We start from the raw sequence: 22,072 nt of genomic DNA, 5'->3' as shown, positions 1-22,072 counted from the left end.
GTACTACGTTTCCCCCACCATCAGCGGTGGACTGTGGGATCAATCCCAGAATCCACTGCTGGTCATGGTGGAAGAGTCAGCTCTGAGGAGGTGAAAGGTCAGCTGGACATGAGGGGGACCAGAGAAGCACAAAAAGGTCAAAAGGTTACAATTTCAATAGTTTATTTTCAACTCCCAAGTGTGTCCAAAAAGCAGCGCATGGAGACAGCTCAGCAGAACGAGGGTAGGAACACACACACACACAGGGATAAGTTGGCAACCACACACATGTCCATTAGGGGAACTAGAACTGTACAGACTTCATCCCGGGGTGGGGGGGTAAGGAAAGTGCACTGGAGTTGACATCACATCACGGCAGAATAGATGGGAGTTCTCTACTTACAAGGCATCTTGCCTCTACAGTTAGCTTTTTTTTTAAAAACAAACAAAACAAAAAACAAGCAAGTCTGTACAGGAACCTACTGCCCAAAAAATCCAACTGTAAAACATCAAAAATACCCATCTTTTAAAAAAAAGGAAAAAAGTAAAAGGTTCTTCAGTTTGTATAAAAGGATCTGTTTTTGGTGAAAGTTCAAGTTCGTTAGGGGTCAGGGTCGGTAGAAACTTCTAGAACCGGCGGGGTGCTCCTTTGAAGGACTTGAAGCCGCCAACGTTACCAGGGGACAGGGAAGAGTTGGTGATCTGCACAATCCGATTCATGCCACTGGAGGAATGACTGCAGACACACACATGCACACACACACACACACACACACACACACGTAAGCTTAACACTCACATGTTGAAGTAGTCAGATAGAGACTACTAGAGAGCATTACATCAGGTTTCTCTACTCCATTTCAACGAAGTAAAGTTCTACTGTTTAACAGAAAGTAAAAGATCTGAGTCAGGAGTACTGCAACCAGGCTCCTGAGCCAGACGTCTGTCTGTACATATGGGGTGAGACGCCATGCCAGACCGTGTGTGTACCTGGTGTAGGGGGCCGCCATCAGGCCGGGCCTTGTGTGTGTGTGTGTGTGTGTGTGTGTGTGTGTGTGTACACCTGGAGTGAGGGGCCATCATACCAGGCCTTGTGTGTGTGTGTGTGTACCTGGAATGAGGGGCCATCATGCCGGGCCTTGTGTGTGTGAGTGTACCTGGAATGAGGGGCCATCATGCCAGGCCTTGTGTGTGTGTATACCTGGAATGAGGGGCCATCATGCCGGGCCTTGTGTGTGTGTCGGCCATCCTGCGGCCGTCGCTGAAGCTGGAGGAGTGACCTCCGCCGTGAGAGGTTCCACCCCACTCCTTCCTGGGGCCGGGCTCTCGTCCATGACGCTCAACCACCACCTGCAGGACTACTATTGGAACACCAAACACACAACACACACACACACACAAACAATCAGTGCTCCGGCAACTCATACGCATTAGCTGTTGTTTCAAAGATACATATCCTTTCCAATGAACTGCCAGAGGTAAAGAGCCGCAAATATAATGCCTTTCTGTGGATCTTTACCAGTGGTGGGGCAAGCCTATGTGTGTGTGTGTGTGTGTGTGTGCATACCTGGTCTCCCATCACCATGGGTGCGCTGGAGTCTCTGCTGCTGAAGCTACTCCTGCCTCTGGTGGCTGAGGAGGCTCCTCTGATGGGCGGGCCGCTGGGACCATCTCTGTCTGAGCGCTCTGGACGCATCCGCACCGCTCCACTGGAATACAACACAAACGTCATGTCATATGGACTAGTGCTGGGTGGTATACCGGTTCACACCGTAAACCGGTGTATATTTTCGTTATGATATGAATTTTTAATATACCGCCATACCGTGTATTTGATTGTGGGCTAATAACGCTTTGAACGCTGCTACCGCCGCGGACCGTTTCATAGACGGACTTTTTTTCACACGCGACGCATGGTGCGACTGGGCGGTGCGGTGGCATATTGAGGGTAAGCACAAAACACCATAAGTTTTTCCCCTGAAGTATGACCCTTAAGGCTTAATTTAGCCTTAGGTAAGGGGTTTATTTAAGGGTGTTGCACAGAATACCTTAAATTGTTTCTTTAGTTAAGGAATAAACGTTAAATGATACTGCGTTGAAAGGGATTTACAGTCACGAAAATTCTATTGAGATTGTTCAACAGCTGTAACTAGCTGGCTAGTAGGTGATGTCGTTAGTTAGCAACCCACCTAACACAGTGAAGTTTAATGATCTTATCAAATCTTATCTTATCAGAATATTTGCTGAAATTATCCAGGTAGCAAGTAAAGCATGTTATAGACATCAATTCTAGCTGGCTAGTTAGAAATGATCCTGACTGTCATCAGTGCACCAAAACGAACTTTTTTGTTAATGTTTTGCCTAGCGAACCGAAGCTCATGGCAGGCTAACAAGACATCTACATCCACATGAAATTAACGTTAGCCTACCACTAACGTCATGCAAACCACACAATAACAATAAGGCATGTTTCTGATTCTATTTGACAGAGTAGGCCTAAGCATATTAGCAGAGAGGTTTTATTTGAAATTGTATAATTTTCAAAAAAGTATAATTATTGCAAGTTGCACTACTTTTGTATTGGTTTTATAATGCTTTATTGGTTATATAAGATGTTTGTGAAATTTGCACAAGTTCTGTATTTTGACTGCAATTGTCTTTGCATTGTGATTAGATTCTTCATTAGAATCATGAGTGGCTCTTTGTAAACAGCATCATTTTCTGGGGCCATGCAAAACATCATTACCACTAGTGTGGCGTTATTCTACATCATAACAGTAAAGCAGACCTTCCTTAGTCAATGTACTGCAGCAATTCCTCTCTCAACCTGTAGAAAATGCTGAACATCTGATTATGCATGAGAAAAAAAATACCGTCATATACCGTGAAACCTTAAGAATTTTGAAAAATACCGTGATATACATTTTTGGTCATCCGGCCCAGCACTAATATGGACCGCTCCACTGGAATACAACACAAACGTCCTTTCATACGGACCGCTCCACTGTAAAAATCTAATTTTTAACCTAAACATGCCTGTATGATGTTGGCTGTTACAAGACATATGAGCTAGATAACCAGTCAATATCATTGCGGAGGATTTCTGGTTTGGATCTACAGTCGACCAATCACAGCTTAAGTATGCAAAGTGTGTCTAAAGCCAAATGTCAACTGCGCCATTAGCTGGGGGTTGCACCATGTACAATCTTTATAGACCTCTGATGTCCACCTAAAACAAGGCCCCAAAGCTGCAATCTTTGCCCATATAAGGACATTTGGATTATATGGGCATAGATGGCAGCTTTGAAACTATTATAATTCGTACCACAGGAATTTTACACACACACACACAAACAAGCGCATACATAAGCACCCTGGACAGCCGCAGCCCCACTGTTGGCTCATCCATGAGCACTTCAGAGGGCCATTCCCACAGGAGTGCTCTTACCGCAGGTCTCCCTTGGAGCTCATTCCCCCGTCGCTCTTCCAGCTGGAGTGCGTGTGCGTGTCTTGCGTCGAGAACTCTCGACAGGGGGCAGGGTGGCCGGAGGACCAAGGTTGGGCGGTGCCTTGACCCCGGGGCGGCCGGTCAGGGAGTGTGGCAGTGCGTCAGCTGATGCGCATGGCTCGCCGTCCGCATCTCGGCACGCTGGGGAGGAGGGGGTGGCGGCTCCTGACGCCTCACGGGGTCAAAGGTCTTAGGGTAGCGGTCGAACCCAGAGCCCTCACGCCGTTGCGCAGGGCGACTCTTCTTGGCGTCAGAGTCGCTGTCAAAGCGCCCGCGTCTGCAGGGGAGGGGCACAACAGTTACTGACTGAATGAATGAATGAATGAATGAATGAATGAATGTAAAATCCCACTCAGACCAGGTTCATATAAATTAAATTATCCAAGACAATACATAATAACTACTGTTACTCTAATGTTGTAAGTCACTCTGAATAAAAGCATCAGCTACATACAGTAACCCACCTCCCGCACACAGAGAAACACCCGTCTGGGGACGTACCTGTCAAAGGTGTTGGGCTGGGAAGCAGAGGATTCTGGGTAGCGATTGCGGTCACGCGGTGTGAAATCGTTGAAGCGGTTCTGCTGGCGGTTGTAGTCGGAACCCTGATTCATCCGCCCTTCCGGCTCTGGGGGAACCTTCTTACTGCCGTTCCAGTACGGGTCATCCCTCCTGAACGAACACACACACACACACACACACACACGTGTCAAACTTATAGATCATGAGCTGGCTAGACCAATGGTCAACAGCTACACTGGCTGCAACAATAGCCACCCACTGCACTCATAGGTCAAATACCGTAGAATCTAAATAACCCACAGAGCTGCCACCTGCTCTTTGCTGAAAAGAGTGAGTGTGAGCGTGTGCGTGTGTGTGTGTGTGTACCTGTTGTCCACATCTCTGCTCCTCTTCAGGTTGTTTCTCTTCTCCTGCTCATAACGCAGCTGCTCCTGCTGTCTCCTCAACTCCTCCCTCTCACGGGCCAGACGCTCCTCACTTCCCTTATGCCGCTCATGACACACACACACACATTACAATTTCTGTGTACTGAAGACATCTATGAGACAAGATGTCTCTGTGTGTCTTGACAGTGTATAAGTGAGTAAGTGAGTGTGTGGTTGTGTGTGTGTGTGTGTGAGTATAAGTGAGTGAGTGAGTGTGTGGTTGTGTGTGTGTGTGTGTGTGTGTGAGTGTGTGTGTGTGTGTGTGTGTGTGTGTGTGTGTGGTTGTGTGTGAATGTGTGTGCACATTTCTCAGATCATTTAGTTTAAAGCTGTCAATTATGATATGGTCACCAATTCCCTGATGTGTGTGTGTGTGTGTGTGTGTGTGTGTGTGTGTGGTTGTGTGTGAATGTGTGTGCACATTTCTCAGATCATATAGTTTATAGCTGTCAATAATGAAAAGGTCACCAATTCCCTGATGTGTGTGTGTGTGTGTGTGTGTGTGTGTGTGTGTGTGTGTGTTGTGTGTGTGTGTGTGTGTGTGTGTGTGTGTGTGTGTGTGAATGTGTGTGTGGTGTGTGTGTGTGTGTGTGTGTGTGTGTGTTTGTGGTTGAATGTGAAATGTGTCCACCAATTCAGATGATGTGTGTGTGTGTGTGTGTGTGTGTGTGTGTGTGTGTGTGTGTGTGTGTGTGGTGTGTGTGTGAATGTGTGTGCACATTTCTCAGATCATATAGTTTATAGCTGTCCATAATGAAAAGGTCACCAATTCCCTGATGTGTGTGTGTGTGTGTGTGTGTGTGTGTGTGTGTGTGTGTGGTTGTGTGTGAATGTGTGTGCACATTTCTCAGATCATATAGTTTATAGCTGTCAATAATGAAAAGGTCCTGAATTCCTGATGTGTGTGTGTGTGGTTGTGTGTGTGTGTGTGTGTGTGTGGTTGTGTGTGTGTGTGTTGTGTTTGTGTGTTTATGTATGTGTGTGATCCTGTATGTGTGTGTGGTTGTGTGTGGTTGTGTGTGTGTGTGTGTGGTTGTGTGGTTGTGTGTGTGTGTGTGTGTGTGTGTGTGTGTGTGTGTGTGTGTGTGTGTGTGTGTGTGTGTGTGTTGTGTGTGTGTGTTGTGTGTGGTTGTGTGTGTGTGTGTGTGTGTGGTTGTGTGTGTGTGTGTGTGTGTGTGTGTGTGTGTGTGTGTGTGTGTGTGTGTGTGGTTGTGTGTGTGTGTGTGTGTGTGTGTGTGTGTGTGTGTGTGTGTGTGTGAGTATAAGTGAGTGAGTGAGTGTGTGGTTGTGTGTGTGTGTGTGTGTGGTATAAGTGAGTGAGTGAGTGTGTGGTTGTGTGTGTGTGTGTGTGTGTGTGTGTGTGTGTGTGTGTGTGTGTGTGTGTGAGTATAAGTGAGTGAGTGAGTGTGTGGTTGTGTGTGTGTGTGGTATAAGTGAGTGAGTGTGTGGTTGTGTGTGTGTGTGAGTATAAGTGAGTGAGTGAGTGTGGTTGTGTGTGTGTGTGTGTGTGTGTGTGAGCATGTGTGTACCTGTTCGATGCGGATGCGCTCCCTCTCGAGGCGCTCCCTCTCCATGCGCTCGCGCTCCAGTTTCTGCCGCTCCACCTCCAGGCTGCAGCCTCCCTCATCAATTCTCCAGCCTCCTCAACGCTCCTGTGAGCACGCCCTGCGCTCCGCCGGCAGCTCGGCTCCGCCATCTCACGCCGCCTGCCAGCAACGCACACCCACCTAGATCAGTGCCAACATCTCCAGTGTGGAGTGGGGATGAGGTGTGAGAGGTCTGTCTGTCTGTGTGTGTGTGTGTGTGTGTGTGTGGCAAATACTATACTGTGCACACACACACGTCAATTTTGAGATATTAAGTCCAACTTTTGAGATACTAAATCAGAATTTTGTCAGATAATCATAATTAGAATTAATCATGACATAAAGCATCCCAAAAATTTGATATAGCATCTTCAACATGTGGTAGCCTATGCGGTGTGTGTGTGTGTGTTTGTGTGTGTGTGTGTATACCTGCGCAGCTCCATGGCCCGGTGGAAGCGCTCGAGCCGGACGAGCCTCTCCCTCATCTTCTGCTCCTTCATCTTATCAAAGGGCAGGATGTCCTTACTGCCCACCTTCCCCGGGAACACGCGCCCCTTGTGCTTCATCAGATCCATCTGCTGTGGGCGCACACACACACACTCAGGGAACATGTACGAGACACTGCACAACATATGCTGTAGCTGCAGGGAGCGAGTGTGGTCTTAGTCAGAGCTACAGCTCAGCATACAAAAAGTGAGAGACTCCACACCCACCCACCCACACACACACACACTTTAGCCAGAACACTGGTGAGTGCACGCTTTCAAGCATACAAAGGGTAAACGTTTACCATTAAAGGAACAAGCTACCTTTTATGAAATTGGGTTATTCACCATCTCCCCTAGAGTTAAATAAGTGAGCAAGCTAAACCATTTTTGTCTACATGCATGCATTGTCTTAGTCCGGCAGTGCCCCCGCTGTCTTAGTCCGGCAGTGCCCCCGCTAACTAGCTTAGCACAGTGAATGGAATCTCTTGTTGTGAGTAAAAGTGAGCCAACAACAAAACAACAATCCCTAATGACTTCCTGTGGCCTGCATATTCACAATGGCAATGCAGATTAGGACGAGGCGATTTCCTAGGCAGATATTGACTTGGGGAACAGGCAAAGCACTGCTACTTGAGTACTTGTTTTAGGGGAGAGCAGCACCTTAAAATCAACAGCAGGCTCACAGTGAAGCATCACACAGGCTGCTTCTTTGCCCTCGCTAATGCCACACAGATAAAACTGGGTGGTTAGAGGTAGTAGTCTTTTAAATCCAAAACTGAGGAAATGGACCTAACTTGCACCACGTGACCTCTTCAGACACAAATTGGGATAAGAACATTTACACTATATTTACATGTTTTGTTCTGGAACTCAAATGAGCCTATCGTTGTGGGTTATCCCACATCAGTTCTATGTAAACAGAGTTATCTGTGATCGGCATGTATAGCTAGCGACAGAAATGTGTCAACAATTTGCTCCATAAAACTCCACATAGTTGAACTCCAATTAGTTCTGTTGAGCCAAACTCATTTGCCTATGTCTATGAGGAGTCCATGTGGATATGACATCAGGTCATATTTTCATATAAATGGCATGTCCATGTGAAGCCGTAGGGAGTGAGCCTGCTGTTAACATGGGGTGCAGTACAGAGGGTTTATAGTATACGTGTGGCACAAATCAATTGGGGATGAACCATCTGGGCCGACGGCCGGCCATGTTGGGGAAGCCAGGCTGAAGCAGAGAAGAAAAAAGAGACAGGAGTTAAAACAACCCGTGCCACCCAGTACCACCCGTACCACCCGTGCCACCCGTGCCACCCGTACAACCCAAACCACCCGTACCACCCGTACCACCCGTGCCACCCGTACAACCCTTCACAACCCATTACCACCCGTTGCCACCCGTTGCCACCCGTTGCCACCCGTTGCCACCCGTTGCCACCCGATACCATTGCCGCCCGTTACAGCCCAAACCACCCATTCCGCCCGTGCCACCCGTTGCCACCGGTGCCACCCGTTACAACTGGAGCCACCCAAAGACCACCCATACAGCCCAAACCGCGTTACCATTGAGCCACCCGTACCACCCGTGCCACCCATACCACCCGTTACCACTGGCCACAGCCCGTTGCCCACCCGTTGCCACCGTACCACCCGTTACCACCCGTTGCCACCCGTTGCCACCCATTTAACCCAAACCACCCAGACCGCCGGTGCCGCCCGTTACCACCCGTTGCCACCGTTACCACCCGTTACCACCCAGCCTGCCACGTACCACCCAGCCTGCCGTGCCACACCCATACCACCCATACCACCCGTACCACCCATACCACCCGTACCACCCATACAACCCGTGCCACCCGTTGCCACCCCAAACCACCCGTTGCCACCCGTTGCCACCCGTTGCCACCGACCACTTCCGTTGCCACCCAGGCCACCCGTGCCACCCGTACAACCCAAACCACCCGTACCACCCATGCCACCCGTACCACCCGTACCACCCATACCACCCGTACCACCCATACCACCCGTACCACCCGTGCCACCCGTGCCACCCAAACCACCCGCTACCCAGACCACCCGTTGCCGCACGTGCAGCCCAGGCCACCCGTTACTGACCCGTTGCCACCCGGTACTGCCCGTTACCGCAAACAACCCGTGCCACCCGTACCACCCATACCACCCGTACCACCCGTACCACCCAGTACCACCCATACCACCCATACCACCCATACCACCCATACCACCCGTGCCACGTACCACCCATACCACCCGTACCACCCGTACCACCCGTGCCACCCGAACCACCCGTACCACCCGTGCCACCCGTGCCACCCGTACCACCCAAACCACCCGTACCACCCGTGCCACCCGTACCACCCGTGCCACCCGTACCACCCGTCCCACCCGTGCCACCGTCCCACCCGTGCCACCCGTACCACCCGTGCCACCCGTACCACCCGTACCACCCGTACCACCCGTACCACCCATACCACCCATACCACCCATACCACCCAAACAACCCAAACAACCCATACCACCCGCTTACAGCAGGGACACACACACACACACACACACACCCATAACACCCATACAACCCATACCACCCATACAACCTAAAACCACTACCACCTCCAAGTGCTACAGCAGGGACACACACACACACACCTACTTACCAAGCAGCAGTAGGGACACACACACATTGTCATTACCCATACAACTCCATACTTACCCGCTTAAGGCAGACACACCATTAATATTGCCAATTCCATACACTCCGCGAGCAGCAGACAGCTAATACACACACACACACACACACACACACACACATACAAATTCCATACTTTACCCGCTTTTCACAGCAGACACACACACACACGACACACAATAATACACACCCATACAACCCATACTACCCGCTAAGGCAGACACACACACACACACACACCCATACTCACCCATATAATTTATACCACCTGGGCTTACAGCAGGGACATACCACTCCATATAACTCCATCCCATACCACCCGGCCACAGCAGGGACACACACACACACACACATACTCCACCCGCCACAGCAGGGACACACACACACACACCAAAACAACTCCATACCCACCCAAGCCACAGCAGGGGACACACACACACATTAAAAAACAACTCCATACCACCCGCTTTTTACAGCAGGGACACACACACACACACCCAAACAACCCATACCACCCGCTTACAGCAGTGACACACACACACACACACCATACTACCCGCTTACAGCAGTGACACACACACACACACACACACACACCCCACTTACAGCAGGACACACACACACACACCAAAAACAACCCATACCACTCCATACCACCCGCTTACAGCAGGGGACACACACACACTACCTGGGGCCACTTTGATACCAAAATCGATTGCACAATCTGATTGGACCAAAACAACACAAGTTTCAAACTAAAATAGGGAATCGACGAACCAAATATGTACACTATTAATTTTAAACGAATTAATCAAATAGAAAGGATAGATGTAATAAAAATTCACAAACAAGAATATAATAATAAAAGAATTCGGCGCAGTAAGCATTGCAAAAGCTAAGAAGAAAATTCCCACCAATTTTATCGCATCGAAACAGTTGTTTTAATCAGTTGCTGTGCTGCTAGTGTTTTGCCAAAATGGAGAAAAACGCTGATCAATCTAGCGACGCGGAGAGAGACGAGTGATAGGCCCTTAATAACTTGAGACGCTCGTGGGAATTACATCGGATTTTTTTGGTATATCAAACTATGGAGAAGAACAAAGCGGTAGGTTATGCAAACTGTGCAATCGAAGTTCTTACGAGGGCTTAAATTTGTTTGTTTGTTGTTGTTGACATTTCTAATTGTAAATACAGACACAGCTAATGCTGGAAGCCTGCAGTCACGCTTGTCATGTTTTTCGAGAATGTTGCACTCCAGTTTGTCATTGTGCACCGTAAACTTCACGCCTAATAAACGCTCCTCCTATTGCCTGTTAGTTGTTCCAGAATTGGCCTATATTTCATGCTGGAAATGGAAACGCTCTTTAGATTACATGAAAAATCGATTTTACAATCGATTCAATGAACAGTTATGTCTCAAAAATCAAACAGGATTTTTTCACAAAAGTGACAGCCCTAACACACACACACCAAAACAACCCATACCACCCGCTTACAGCAGGGACACACACACACACACCAAACAACCCATACCACCCGCTTACAGCAGGGACACACACACACACACACACCAAAACAACCCATACCACCCGCTTACAGCAGTGGACACACACACACCATACTACCCGCTTACAGCAGTGACACACACACACACACCATACCACCCGCTTACAGCAGGGACACACACACACCAAAACAACCCATACCACCCGCTTACAGCAGGGACACACACACACCAAAACAACCCATACCACCCGCTTACAGCAGTGACGCACACACACACACACACACACACCATACTACCCGCTTACAGCAGTGACACACACACACACACACACACCATACTACCCGCTTACAGCAGTGACACACACACACACACACACACACACACACACACACACCATACTACCCGCTTACAGCAGTGACACACACACACACACCCATACCACCCGCTTACAGCAGGGACACACACACAAAACAACCCATACCACCCGCTTACAGCAGGGACACACACACACACACACACACACACACCCAAAACAACCCATACCACCCGCTTACAGCAGTGACGCACACACACACACACACACCATACTACCCGCTTACAGCAGTGACACACACACACACACCATACCACCCGCTTACAGCAGGGACACACACACACCAAAACAACCCATACCACCCGCTTACAGCAGTGACACACACACACACACACACCATACTACCCGCTTACAGCAGTGACACACACACACACCATACTACCCGCTTACAGCAGTGACACACACACACACCATACTACCCGCTTACAGCAGTGACACACACACACACACACACACACACACACTATACTACCCGACATATAGATAGTGAACACACACCATACTACCTTTTTACAGCAGTGACACACACACACACCATACCACCCGCTTACAGCAGTGACACACACACACACACACACACACCATACCACCCGCTTACAGCAGTGACACACACACACCATACTACCCGCTTACAGCAGTGACACACACCATACTACCCGCTTACAGCAGTGACACACACACACACCATACCACCCGCTTACAGCAGTGACACACACACGCCATACCACCCGCTTACAGCAGTGACACACACACACACACACCATACCACCCGCTTACAGCAGTGACACACACACACACACACACCATACCACCCGCTTACAGCAGTGACACACACACACACACACACACCACCCGCTTACAGAAGTGACACACACACCAAAACAAACCATACCACCCGCTTACAGCAGTGACACACACACACACACACACACACACCACCCGCTTACAGAAGTGACACACACACCAAAACAACCCATACCACCCGCTTACAGCAGTGACACACACACACACACACACACACACACACACCAAAACAACCCATACATCGCGCTTACAGCAGTGACACACACCAACCCATACAACCCACTTACAGCAGGGACACACACACCAAAACAAACCACCAGCTTACAGCAGACACACACACACACACACACACCATACCACCCACTTACAGCAGTGACACAAATGCACACACACACCATACCACCCACTTACAGCAGTGACACACACACCAAAACCACCCGCTTACAGCAGTGACACACACACACACACACCATACCACCCGCTTACAGCAGTGACACACACACCAAACCACCCGCTTACAGCAGTGACACACACACACACACACCATACCACCCGCTTACAGCAGTGACACACACACACACACCACCCGCTTACAGAAGTGACACACACACACACACACACCAAAACAACCCATACCACCCGCTTACAGCAGTGACACACACACACACACACACACCAAAACAACCCATACATCGCGCTTACAGCAGTGACACACACCAACCCATACAACCCACTTACAGCAGGGACACACACACCAAAACAAACCACCAGCTTACAGCAGACACACACACACACACACACACACACACCATACCACCCACTTACAGCAGTGACACAAATGCACACACACACCATACCACCCACTTACAGCAGTGACACACACACACACACCAAAACCACCCGCTTACAGCAGTGACACACACACACACACACACACCATACCACCCGCTTACAGCAGTGACACACACACACACCAAAACCACCCGCTTACAGCAGTGACACACACACACACACACACACACACACACACACACCATACAACCCGCTTACAGCAGTGACACACACACACACACCAACCCATACAACCCGCTTACAGCAGTGACGCACACACACAGCAAAACAACCCATACCACCCTCTTACAGCAGAGACACACACACACACATACCAAAGTCGTTAAACACCATGACGGAAGAGGAGCCAACGTAAAAAACAACCTCCACCAACTGCTTCCCACACAGGCACCCTCTTTAGCAAGTATAAAGTCCCAGTCATGATGGAAGGACGGGTATGACCAACCACCCCCACCCCAAGCATGAATACAAAGAGATAACATGGTTTAAATAACCTCTACCACCCGCTTACAGCAGTGACACACACACTTTGAGCCTGTAAGAGTGGGTGTTGGTGCTGTGTGTGTACCTTCTCGAAGCGTCCACGTCTCATGGGCGGCCTCATGTTGAAGTTCTCTCCTTTGGCCTGGTCAATCACCAGCAGCTTACTTGGGCTCTTGTCTCCTACACAGACACACACAGACATTCATTTAGACGACATAAGGTTACAACATGTGTACAAATGGCAAAAGTGCAGGGTTGTAATGCTGCAATCCATTTGTATTGTACCGCCCGAGTTGTAACGTGACGTAATTGCCTGGCCTGTAGCACTATAGCGAAAGAACATGGACGCCACCAGGGTAGCAGCTGTCTCGGTAGTGCAGGGCGCTTGCCTAGAAAACGAGAGCAAGCTTATGGCTCATCTAAACAAGCAACGGGATGATTTACACTTGCATTCATATTCCAGCTTCATCACACTTACAATTTTATTTTCAACAAGTGCTGTGCGTTTTTCTCCAGTCACAAGGGGGGCAGTAGCTATTGTTAGCTACATTAGCCTCTTTAGCATATCAGCTCGAAAACAAAACTTTTTTTCCAACATAAATTGGTGACTGGATTAAAGCAGCAATGTAAATCAAGTGTGTAAGAGCATTTAAAATCGACCGACGTAATACAAAGAAAATACATCTCAACTTCATCAATTACGGGCGCAGCCATCTTTGTTCGTCAACTTGTACGGTTCCTTTTGTTTGTCAACTCGCTCGGTGTGCTCTTAGGAGCCCCGAGGTAGACCGTTGACATTACGACCAAAACGGGGTGCGTCTCGGTAAAATGTCACGAGACAGCTGGGAGATTTACATTTTCCAACTGGTAAAGTTGATACTGGAACACAGCATAAATACCCTGTGACTGCTCTGGAGGTGAAGACACACGCTCACCATCTTTACCGTGCTTCTTCTTGTCGTCCTTCTTGGAGGCGTCTGCTGTGGAGCTGGAGGAGGGGGCGTCCGATTTGCCACTCTTGGAGTCCTGCTTCTTGGAGACGTCCTTTCCGTCCTTCTCAGACGGCTTGTCAGACTTCTTCTCGTCTTTCTTGGCAGAAGTCTGGGTCCTGCAGAGAGTGAACAAACAAACAAAAAGTGAAAGTTTATAAAAGAAATAAAAGAAATAATAATAATAATAATAATAATAATAATAATAATAATAATGAGACACCCTGTTTGGTCAACTGTTCCATTTCATGGTCCTATCCATGACTAACTTCAAGTTCAAAGATAAATAGATTCATACGCTATTAAAAAGTATCGACTGAAGCAGATACCACAGAAATAAAAACTACTCCAGACCGACTAAATCTAACCTCCGTAAATATTTTATCTTATTGGCATCATATTTTTTTGTAATCAAGTTGTTTATTTGGCCAGTCAATCTAGCCCAAAAAGACACAAAAAAATTGCCATATTTTTTTTCCTGGTGGAGTGTGACGAGTGAGTGTAGTAGGGTGCCAGCTTACTTGCTGGTGGTCTTGGTGCTGGTGGGAGTGCGCTTGTCTCCGGAGGTTTTCCCAGAGCTGTTCTTGTCTTCGCCCTCTTTCTTGAAGGACTCCTTCTTGAACGGATCACTCTTCACCTGGAGGAAAGATGAAGCACTAATTAACTACCATATCTAACAAGTCAAGTTCTTTAACTGACTGCACTCTAGCCTTGTATTGGACAGACATTCATATTTCCATGTACATTCAACTGAACCACTTCACAGAATAACTAACTGGGTAACCACATATTAAGTTCAAAAACTGCATACCATGTGGAAATTAAGTCTAATGCCCTGTCCACATTGTCAATATAGGGTAAATATAAAATTGGATAAATATTCTGACACCGCAAACAATACTGTTGGAAAGTAAGAGAGAAGAGATGTGGAAGTACTCCCTCCATTGGTAAAGTTTAAGAGAGATGTGGAGGTGGTCCCCCCACTGGTAAAGTAAGGCCTGAGCGTGCTCACCCTCTCCACAGAGATCTGCTGCCCGTGCAGCTCAGTGCGATCCAGGTGAGAGATGCACCTGGTCACCTCGGCGCTAGACGACATGGTGACCAGACCATAACACTTGGAGCCAGGACTGCGGGCATTGGTCACCACCTTAGCACTAAATACCTGAGGGATCACACACGCACACACACACATTTTAATTCTTTATTTGTATTGACAAGCATCATAAAAAGATCCAAACTTATATTTAGGAAACTTTCATTTAACTTTTAGCCACTTAATTTAACAAAGAGTTTAAAGTTGGTCTCTCCAGCACATTTTAATTACGAACATAGGAAGCACCTACATAAGCACAACTAGAGAAATTAACACAGATATTACTGTGAAAGGTTTCCAATATTTACATCTCAGATGCTGTGATTACACATTACACTGACATGCTTTACTTACTGCCAATCTGTTGTATGTTTAAAGGGCAGAGCGGAGCAAGTCCTTACCTTGCCATATTTGCCAAAGAGGTTTTTGAGGTCGGCTGCTTTAGTGTTGGAGGACAGACCGCTCACCCACAGGTTGCGAGTAGAGCTACCTGCTCCACCACCACTGGCTCCACCTAACAAAACCAGTTAAGAGTCACGCTACATTAATACAGCTAAATTAATAAAAGGTTAGACTATTAGCTTGTTGAGTTGAGGTAGCCTACACTTAATGAACAAATATCTGCAAGAAATAGGTTTCAACTGGTTAGAATTTCAATGGTATATTCATTTATTAAGTAGGCGATTACAATTACAAATGAAACCTACATGATGCAACCAAGGGCCTGCAGGAATAAATGTTACGGTACGCACACCCATCAACAACAGCCCCCCGCCACAACGAAACATCGGAAGGGTTGCAGTATTAATGTTTGTCCGCTTCCCAATTGCAAGTTTGTGCATTGGTCAGCTAATTAATAAGTATTTTATTTTAATTCACGCCTAACAGCCTATATTAATTTGGTCAACTTTATACAGCCCTAAAAAGGCTACGGCTGTATGACTTTAAACAGTGTGAGTGTTTTACCATCACTAAAGCATAATTTTACTTCATTCAGCTCCTCTATGTTAACATTTTGACAAGCATACCAATATACCTCTAATTAGCGTCACAATAGTGCAGCAAAAAAGGCTGCATATGGGTGGGTCCTGTTAACAAACTTCCAGAGGCTGGTGGGTTGAGGGTCCTTCAATTCTAAGGGAAACGCAAGGACTGAGAGGACCGTGTGAGAGCAGGTTCCCGCCTCCTAGGTTTCCCCCCGAACAGCCATAAAGGAAACGGGGCTATTGATGCAACACAGGCATGATACTAAATAATGCTAGCCTCAACACAAGCACCACACTACATAATGCTAGTATCAACACTGGCATCAGACTAGACTAGTATCAACACAGGTACCTCACTGCATAATACTAGCATCAACACAGGCACCACACGAAATAATGCTAGCATCAACACAGGCATCACACTACATAATGCTAGCATCAACACTGGCACCTCACTACATAATGCTAGCATCAACACTGGCACCTCACTAAATAATGCTAGCATCAACACAGGCATCGCACTACACAATGCTAGCATCAACACTAGCATCACACTACACTAGTATCAACACCGGCACCTCACTACATTATGCTAGCATCAACATCAAGGCATGACATTACATAATGCTAGTGTCAAAGGCATTAGGCTACAAAACATTACACACATTGTGCTACAGAATTCTAGCACTGCACTACACACTGATACAACACGAGTATGACTACATGCCTTGCGCTTAAGAACTGTAACATTACACTACAAAACATTATCATCAAGCATGCAACGCTAGCATCACAGGCATCGGGTTATAACATGAATAGTGGCATCGACATGAAGCAAATCAAGATCTAACATCATTCCTTAAGTTAATAAGAAGCAAATCAACCCTTTTATCTGCTGTAAATAAATTCGCCTAACCTACAAGGTCTAACAAGTCATCTAAATCTGGATAATATGTCTTCAAGACCATATACCCTGATTTCAAAACAGACAGACCTAAACCAACAATCCAGAGGTGGCCACAAACAGTACTTTCTTTGTTCTTCTGTTCAAAATTATCTGCATGATGGCCTGTAGTTACACAAATTGTGTGTTCAAATTTTTAAATCGTTTTGCCTTGAGTTCCCCACGAACATTTGCGAACGCTCGCAAACAGTTTGAGGAGGTAGTTCTCTGCGAACATACAGTGGAGTTGGAACGAAGAGTTACCATTAAAATGGAATGTTTTCACCAAAATCGTTAAAATTTTACTGTTCAGAGAAAACATTCACCATGAACGTTTGCAACCATTTACTGAATTTGAACACCTCACCCAATTATGAACGAGGACCGCCAAAAACTACAGACCACAGTGCAAGAGTCTTACCTTTGTCATCTTTTGTTGCCTTCCCATCCTTGTCCTTGGAGGAGCTAGGGGCCACATGTTTCAAAAGTAACACGGAAAAAACATGAAATGAGTACTAGATTATGGAGACATGTTTGGGATTATCAGTTACACCGTGTTAAAGAACATCTGTGAGAAAAAAATATATTTATATTCATAAGGAAATGTGGGCATTTCCGTAGACCCTATTCGCTTTTTAAAAAGGAGAGAGATATGGTCCCCATAGTCTTGACTTCTCCCATAACGGCTTCTTTTCGTTTGCTTTTCCACAGGTGTATGGTGTAAGGTGGGGTGGGGGGTCTGGATTTTCTGCCAATTTACATCCCCATGACCAATGCAATCCTCTGGAGTGGGGTCAACTTCAGCCAAAAATCAAAAATTTCACTTCACTTCAAAGGACTCTGACCAACCCTCTGCCATCACATCGGGACTACAGCTCGTTTTAGACCCAGAAAGAGGGGCTCGAAAGGGAATTTTAAAAGGTGCTGGAACTGGATTTTTCTCTGTTCATCTCCTGGATAACGTCACCAATTAACCAACTTCCGAAAAAAGATTAAAAACAAAAATGTGTATATTTAAAAACAAAAAACATAACCAAACAATAGGTATCAGCCAAGTACACCAATCAACTTTTTAATGAAGGAAAAAAATCTTGCCGCTACCCACAATGCTCTGCGGTTCTTAGCGTGTTGGACCTTGGTAGTAGTAGCAGTAGTAGTACCTTTTAAAGAACTGACATAGAAAGACAAACCTCTTAACTTGACCTGCCGCCCCAGTAGATGAGGGGCCTTTCTTCCCAGAATCCTTCTCTTTGTCTCCAGTTTCGGCTTTCTTCGAGGCCTCTCTGCTCTCCTTCTTGCCGGCGTCTTGCTTGAGGCAGTCCTCCTTCTTGCCATCCTTGTGGCCGTCCTTGGCCTCGGCCTTGGCCTCATCCTCAGGGCTCGTCTGGCTAGAGGGCTCCGGCTCGTCCGTACCCTTCTCGGCCTCCGTATCTGGAAGTTTCACATGTTTACCTGTTTCCAGGAGGTCGTCCCCATCCACATCCAGGGTGATGGCATCTTCGGCCTGGATAGTGACGGATATGTTATCGTCCTCTGCGTCGGGCTCGGGCTCACACTCAGCCTGCAGCTCAGGTTCTGCCTCGGCCTCCGGCTCGGCCTCTTGAGGGCCACCGTCGGCGGGGGCTTCGCTTTCCATCTCCTCTGCGTTATCGGCCTCTGGGAGGCCGTCTTCGCTGAGTAGCGCTTTAGAATTGTCACGAGTACCGTCATCGGTATCAGTAACATCTGAGGGATTTAACAAGGAATAAAACATGGCAAAAAAAATAACATTGTTTAACATTCACATTGTGTTTTTCTTTTCTCTTTTTTGCTCTTTTTTTTTTGTTGCCACTATGTGACCTAGAAGGGATAGAAAGCATGTTTAGGGTTAGATGATCATCGGATGGGAGGGGAGAGGGAAACCACAGGTACACACAGAACAAACATTTCTTCGGTGGAGAACAGTAGTGGTGGTGGAGGTAGAAGGCAGGCAGCGGTAGGGAGGGATAGGAGGAGGGGGTGATCGACCATCTTCACGTCAGGTTAAACCACCTCAATGGGGGAACATCAGCACACTGCACAGCCATGGAGGTCCTTCTTCCACATCCCTCGCCTCAGTCCAGAGGACTTCACCCGCTGGGAGTGATGGGGAAAACACTCCGCTGGGGGAAGGGGGGTGGCCTCAATCAAATGGAAAAAAGGTCCAGTGTGTGCAGTCCTGCAGTCCTGTGATGCAGACGGAGCACAGCTGTGCTCCTCTGGCCTCCGCTCTGCAAATGGAGGCCGTCCCATGACTGTCCATGATGCCGTTGTTTCTTCTTTCAATCATTGCTTGGGCCTTCGGAGTGCTCCTTGTGACCTGAAGGTAAGAGGTGTATTGGGGTTGAGGTGGGGTGTGGTGAAGATCCTGAGATCCAGAGAACTGTCCCATGACAGGCAGGTCAAGGCACTAATTCCTCGGGGGAACGTGTAACCTTAGACCTGGAAGTCTGAAGCCGAGGCTGACTGCTCGGTGTCACATCTCCTCAGCAGCAGTCGGCTCAAACGTCAGGGTGGTCATCAAGGGCAGAGGACTCTGCATCAAGGGGTCATCAGACGGTCCACCCATGTCCCCTGCGACATATCGTGCCAGTGGTCTCAGACGCATCTGGCCAGCGGTCCACTTGTGTCCAGACGACCCTAGACATTCAGTTCCCCCCTACTTGTCCAAGATGTCTAGATGGTTTGACGAGATGTAGCAAACAAATCTGTTGTGGCCTTGGAAGGCCTGAAGGCATCAGTCCTCTCTGTGAGCTTCAGGGTGAGTATTATTGCTGCACCCCACTATCCAGTGTAGCAACATCAGCTTTGTGTGAAGTGCTGACAAGTGTGAAGAGTCCCTTTAAGGGAGCAAGATGAGTCCTGACAAAGCAGTGACTTGTCGATCCGCACCACAAAATGACATAAGCATCAAAGCCATTGGGGATAAAGGGCATTTAGACACAGAGAGGGCAAGCTGAAAGTCTAAAATCACGTGTTACCATAAACACAACAGATACTCAAAACCATACCTTTCTCAGACTCTTCCTCTTCCGTCTCCTGTGAGAAAAATGAATGGAAAGAAATTCAACACAAATTCAAAACACATCATATGCCTAACCTAACTGAACTATGAAATCATGGCATCGGACTTAGGGTTAAAGGAAACGGTAACAAACTGACTAAATAAATCATCATGTGTAGTGTGGTTCACCTTGCAGAAGGATTCCTCCTCTGTAGGGTTGTCTGTGTCCGAGTCTACTTTCTTTCCTGTTCAAAAGATTGCATGGCTTACTTATCATAAGGCACTTACTATGAATATAGATATTAGGCTGACATTTAATTAAAAACAGTTAATGTGGCTGATGTCTCTCACCTTTGGTTTTTGCACCCTTGCGGGTTGGGGTGTCAACTGAGATGGGGATTTCAATATTGTCGGGATCGCCCCCTTCATCCTCAATTGCCTGTGGATAAGCAGACAACCATTTTAATTGTTTTTTGAAATCAAATACCTCAGATAATCCAGTTTATATTCATACTGTATTTTGAAAACCTGCGAACACTATACTATTGTGCCTAACGTTTTGTCTGACAGAGATGCCGTTGCCGACTTTACGGTTTGACGTCCAGTTGTCTAGCTGCTACTTATGTTATGATACCTGACCCCCGAATTAGCGAATTCAATTCACAGTTTTGGCGTATTCATGGTTCACGTCAGGTAACTTTAACGTTAACGGGTTGCAGGTTAGCTATGCTAACATTATTAATGATTCGAACAAACAACTTAGGTCATCGCATCAAAACATAACGTGGTAAGGTAAAAATTCTAAATTAGTATAAGTTACTTCAGATATGCCATTTTTGGCCTGGTTGGTTAACATTAACGTGAGAAGCCGACAGTTTTCAACTTTGAGAAAAAATAATAATAATAATAATAATAATAATAATAAAATATACAACAAAACGTTTATTTGCATCATACATTCCATGCAGACATTCCGTAATCAAAAGCATGTGAAGACAAGGAACGCTGTGGGCTTGTGACTGGAACACAGCAGCTAACCTTGAATGGCTTAACGTTACTAGCCATTTTGCCATTCAGCAGTCTAGGGCAGCGAGCTAATCAGCATTCCGGACTTCCATTTTAACGACCAGCTAACACCAGCTACTGTTAACGTCGTACAGATTGCTAGTCTGTGGCTACATTGAAATTGTAAGTTGATGTGTCAAAATGTGTACAGCTTAGTCAAAAAAGAATAGCATGCAACATAAAATGTTCAAGATGACCTTATTAAGATTAACACACGGCGCACAAGAGTTGTGCAGCAACAGCAAAGATGCTAACCAGTTAGCAAAACACTTTGCAACATTAGCCAAGCATGCTAGATAGCGTTGCTACAACGTGTTACCATTACCTGCTTCAATCTGGCGATAAGAACATTTTTCACGCCAGTGACATCTAAATTCCTGCGCTTGAGCTCTGTTTTTAGATCAATAACACGCAAATCCACAATTTTCTTCGACTCGACTGAAATGGCACCCGACGCCATTTTAGCTATCGCTACCGCCGCGACAGCGAGCATCACAGCTTCGCAAGCACAATGGAGAATGCAAACAAATAATAACCCGGATGTGGCGGCACATGTTACGTAGTCGATGACGTTCCCATGTTTCTTTATCCCCTCAAATCCTGGCGCAGGATTTATCATCTTCATTTAGAATAAAATTAACCATTACATTATATAAAGACAGGTTGAATCTTATCCATCCCGTAACTAAGGGTGTGTGAACATAATCAAGGTGAAATGTTCCATTTGACCCTGAGTGGTAG

The 22,072-nt window shown here is 47.0% G+C and overlaps 1 protein-coding gene across 1 annotated transcript; it reads right to left on the bottom strand.

Moving 5' to 3' along the window:
- Positions 1 to 565: 565 nt before the first annotated feature.
- sltm (SAFB-like, transcription modulator) lies at positions 566 to 21,857 on the bottom strand. Its single transcript, XM_048230988.1, is given in 22 exon segments — positions 566 to 715; positions 1,181 to 1,329; positions 1,511 to 1,688; positions 3,428 to 3,613; positions 3,615 to 3,764; positions 3,989 to 4,159; positions 4,376 to 4,500; positions 5,964 to 6,049; positions 6,052 to 6,140; positions 6,450 to 6,605; positions 7,692 to 7,738; positions 13,319 to 13,413; positions 14,178 to 14,341; positions 14,744 to 14,859; positions 15,235 to 15,384; positions 15,717 to 15,829; positions 17,666 to 17,709; positions 18,435 to 18,969; positions 20,274 to 20,301; positions 20,456 to 20,511; positions 20,618 to 20,705; positions 21,657 to 21,857. Coding segments are annotated over 22 exon segments (3,003 nt in total). The 5' UTR covers positions 21,825 to 21,857; the 3' UTR covers positions 566 to 606.
- Positions 21,858 to 22,072: the final 215 nt, after the last annotated feature.

Source organism: Alosa alosa, chromosome 21 (genome assembly GCF_017589495.1).
Source record: "Alosa alosa isolate M-15738 ecotype Scorff River chromosome 21, AALO_Geno_1.1, whole genome shotgun sequence".
NCBI classification, from domain to species: domain Eukaryota; kingdom Metazoa; phylum Chordata; class Actinopteri; order Clupeiformes; family Clupeidae; genus Alosa; species Alosa alosa.
Note: the sequence above shows the minus strand (reverse complement) of the source record. Positions and strands in the feature narration are given on the sequence as shown.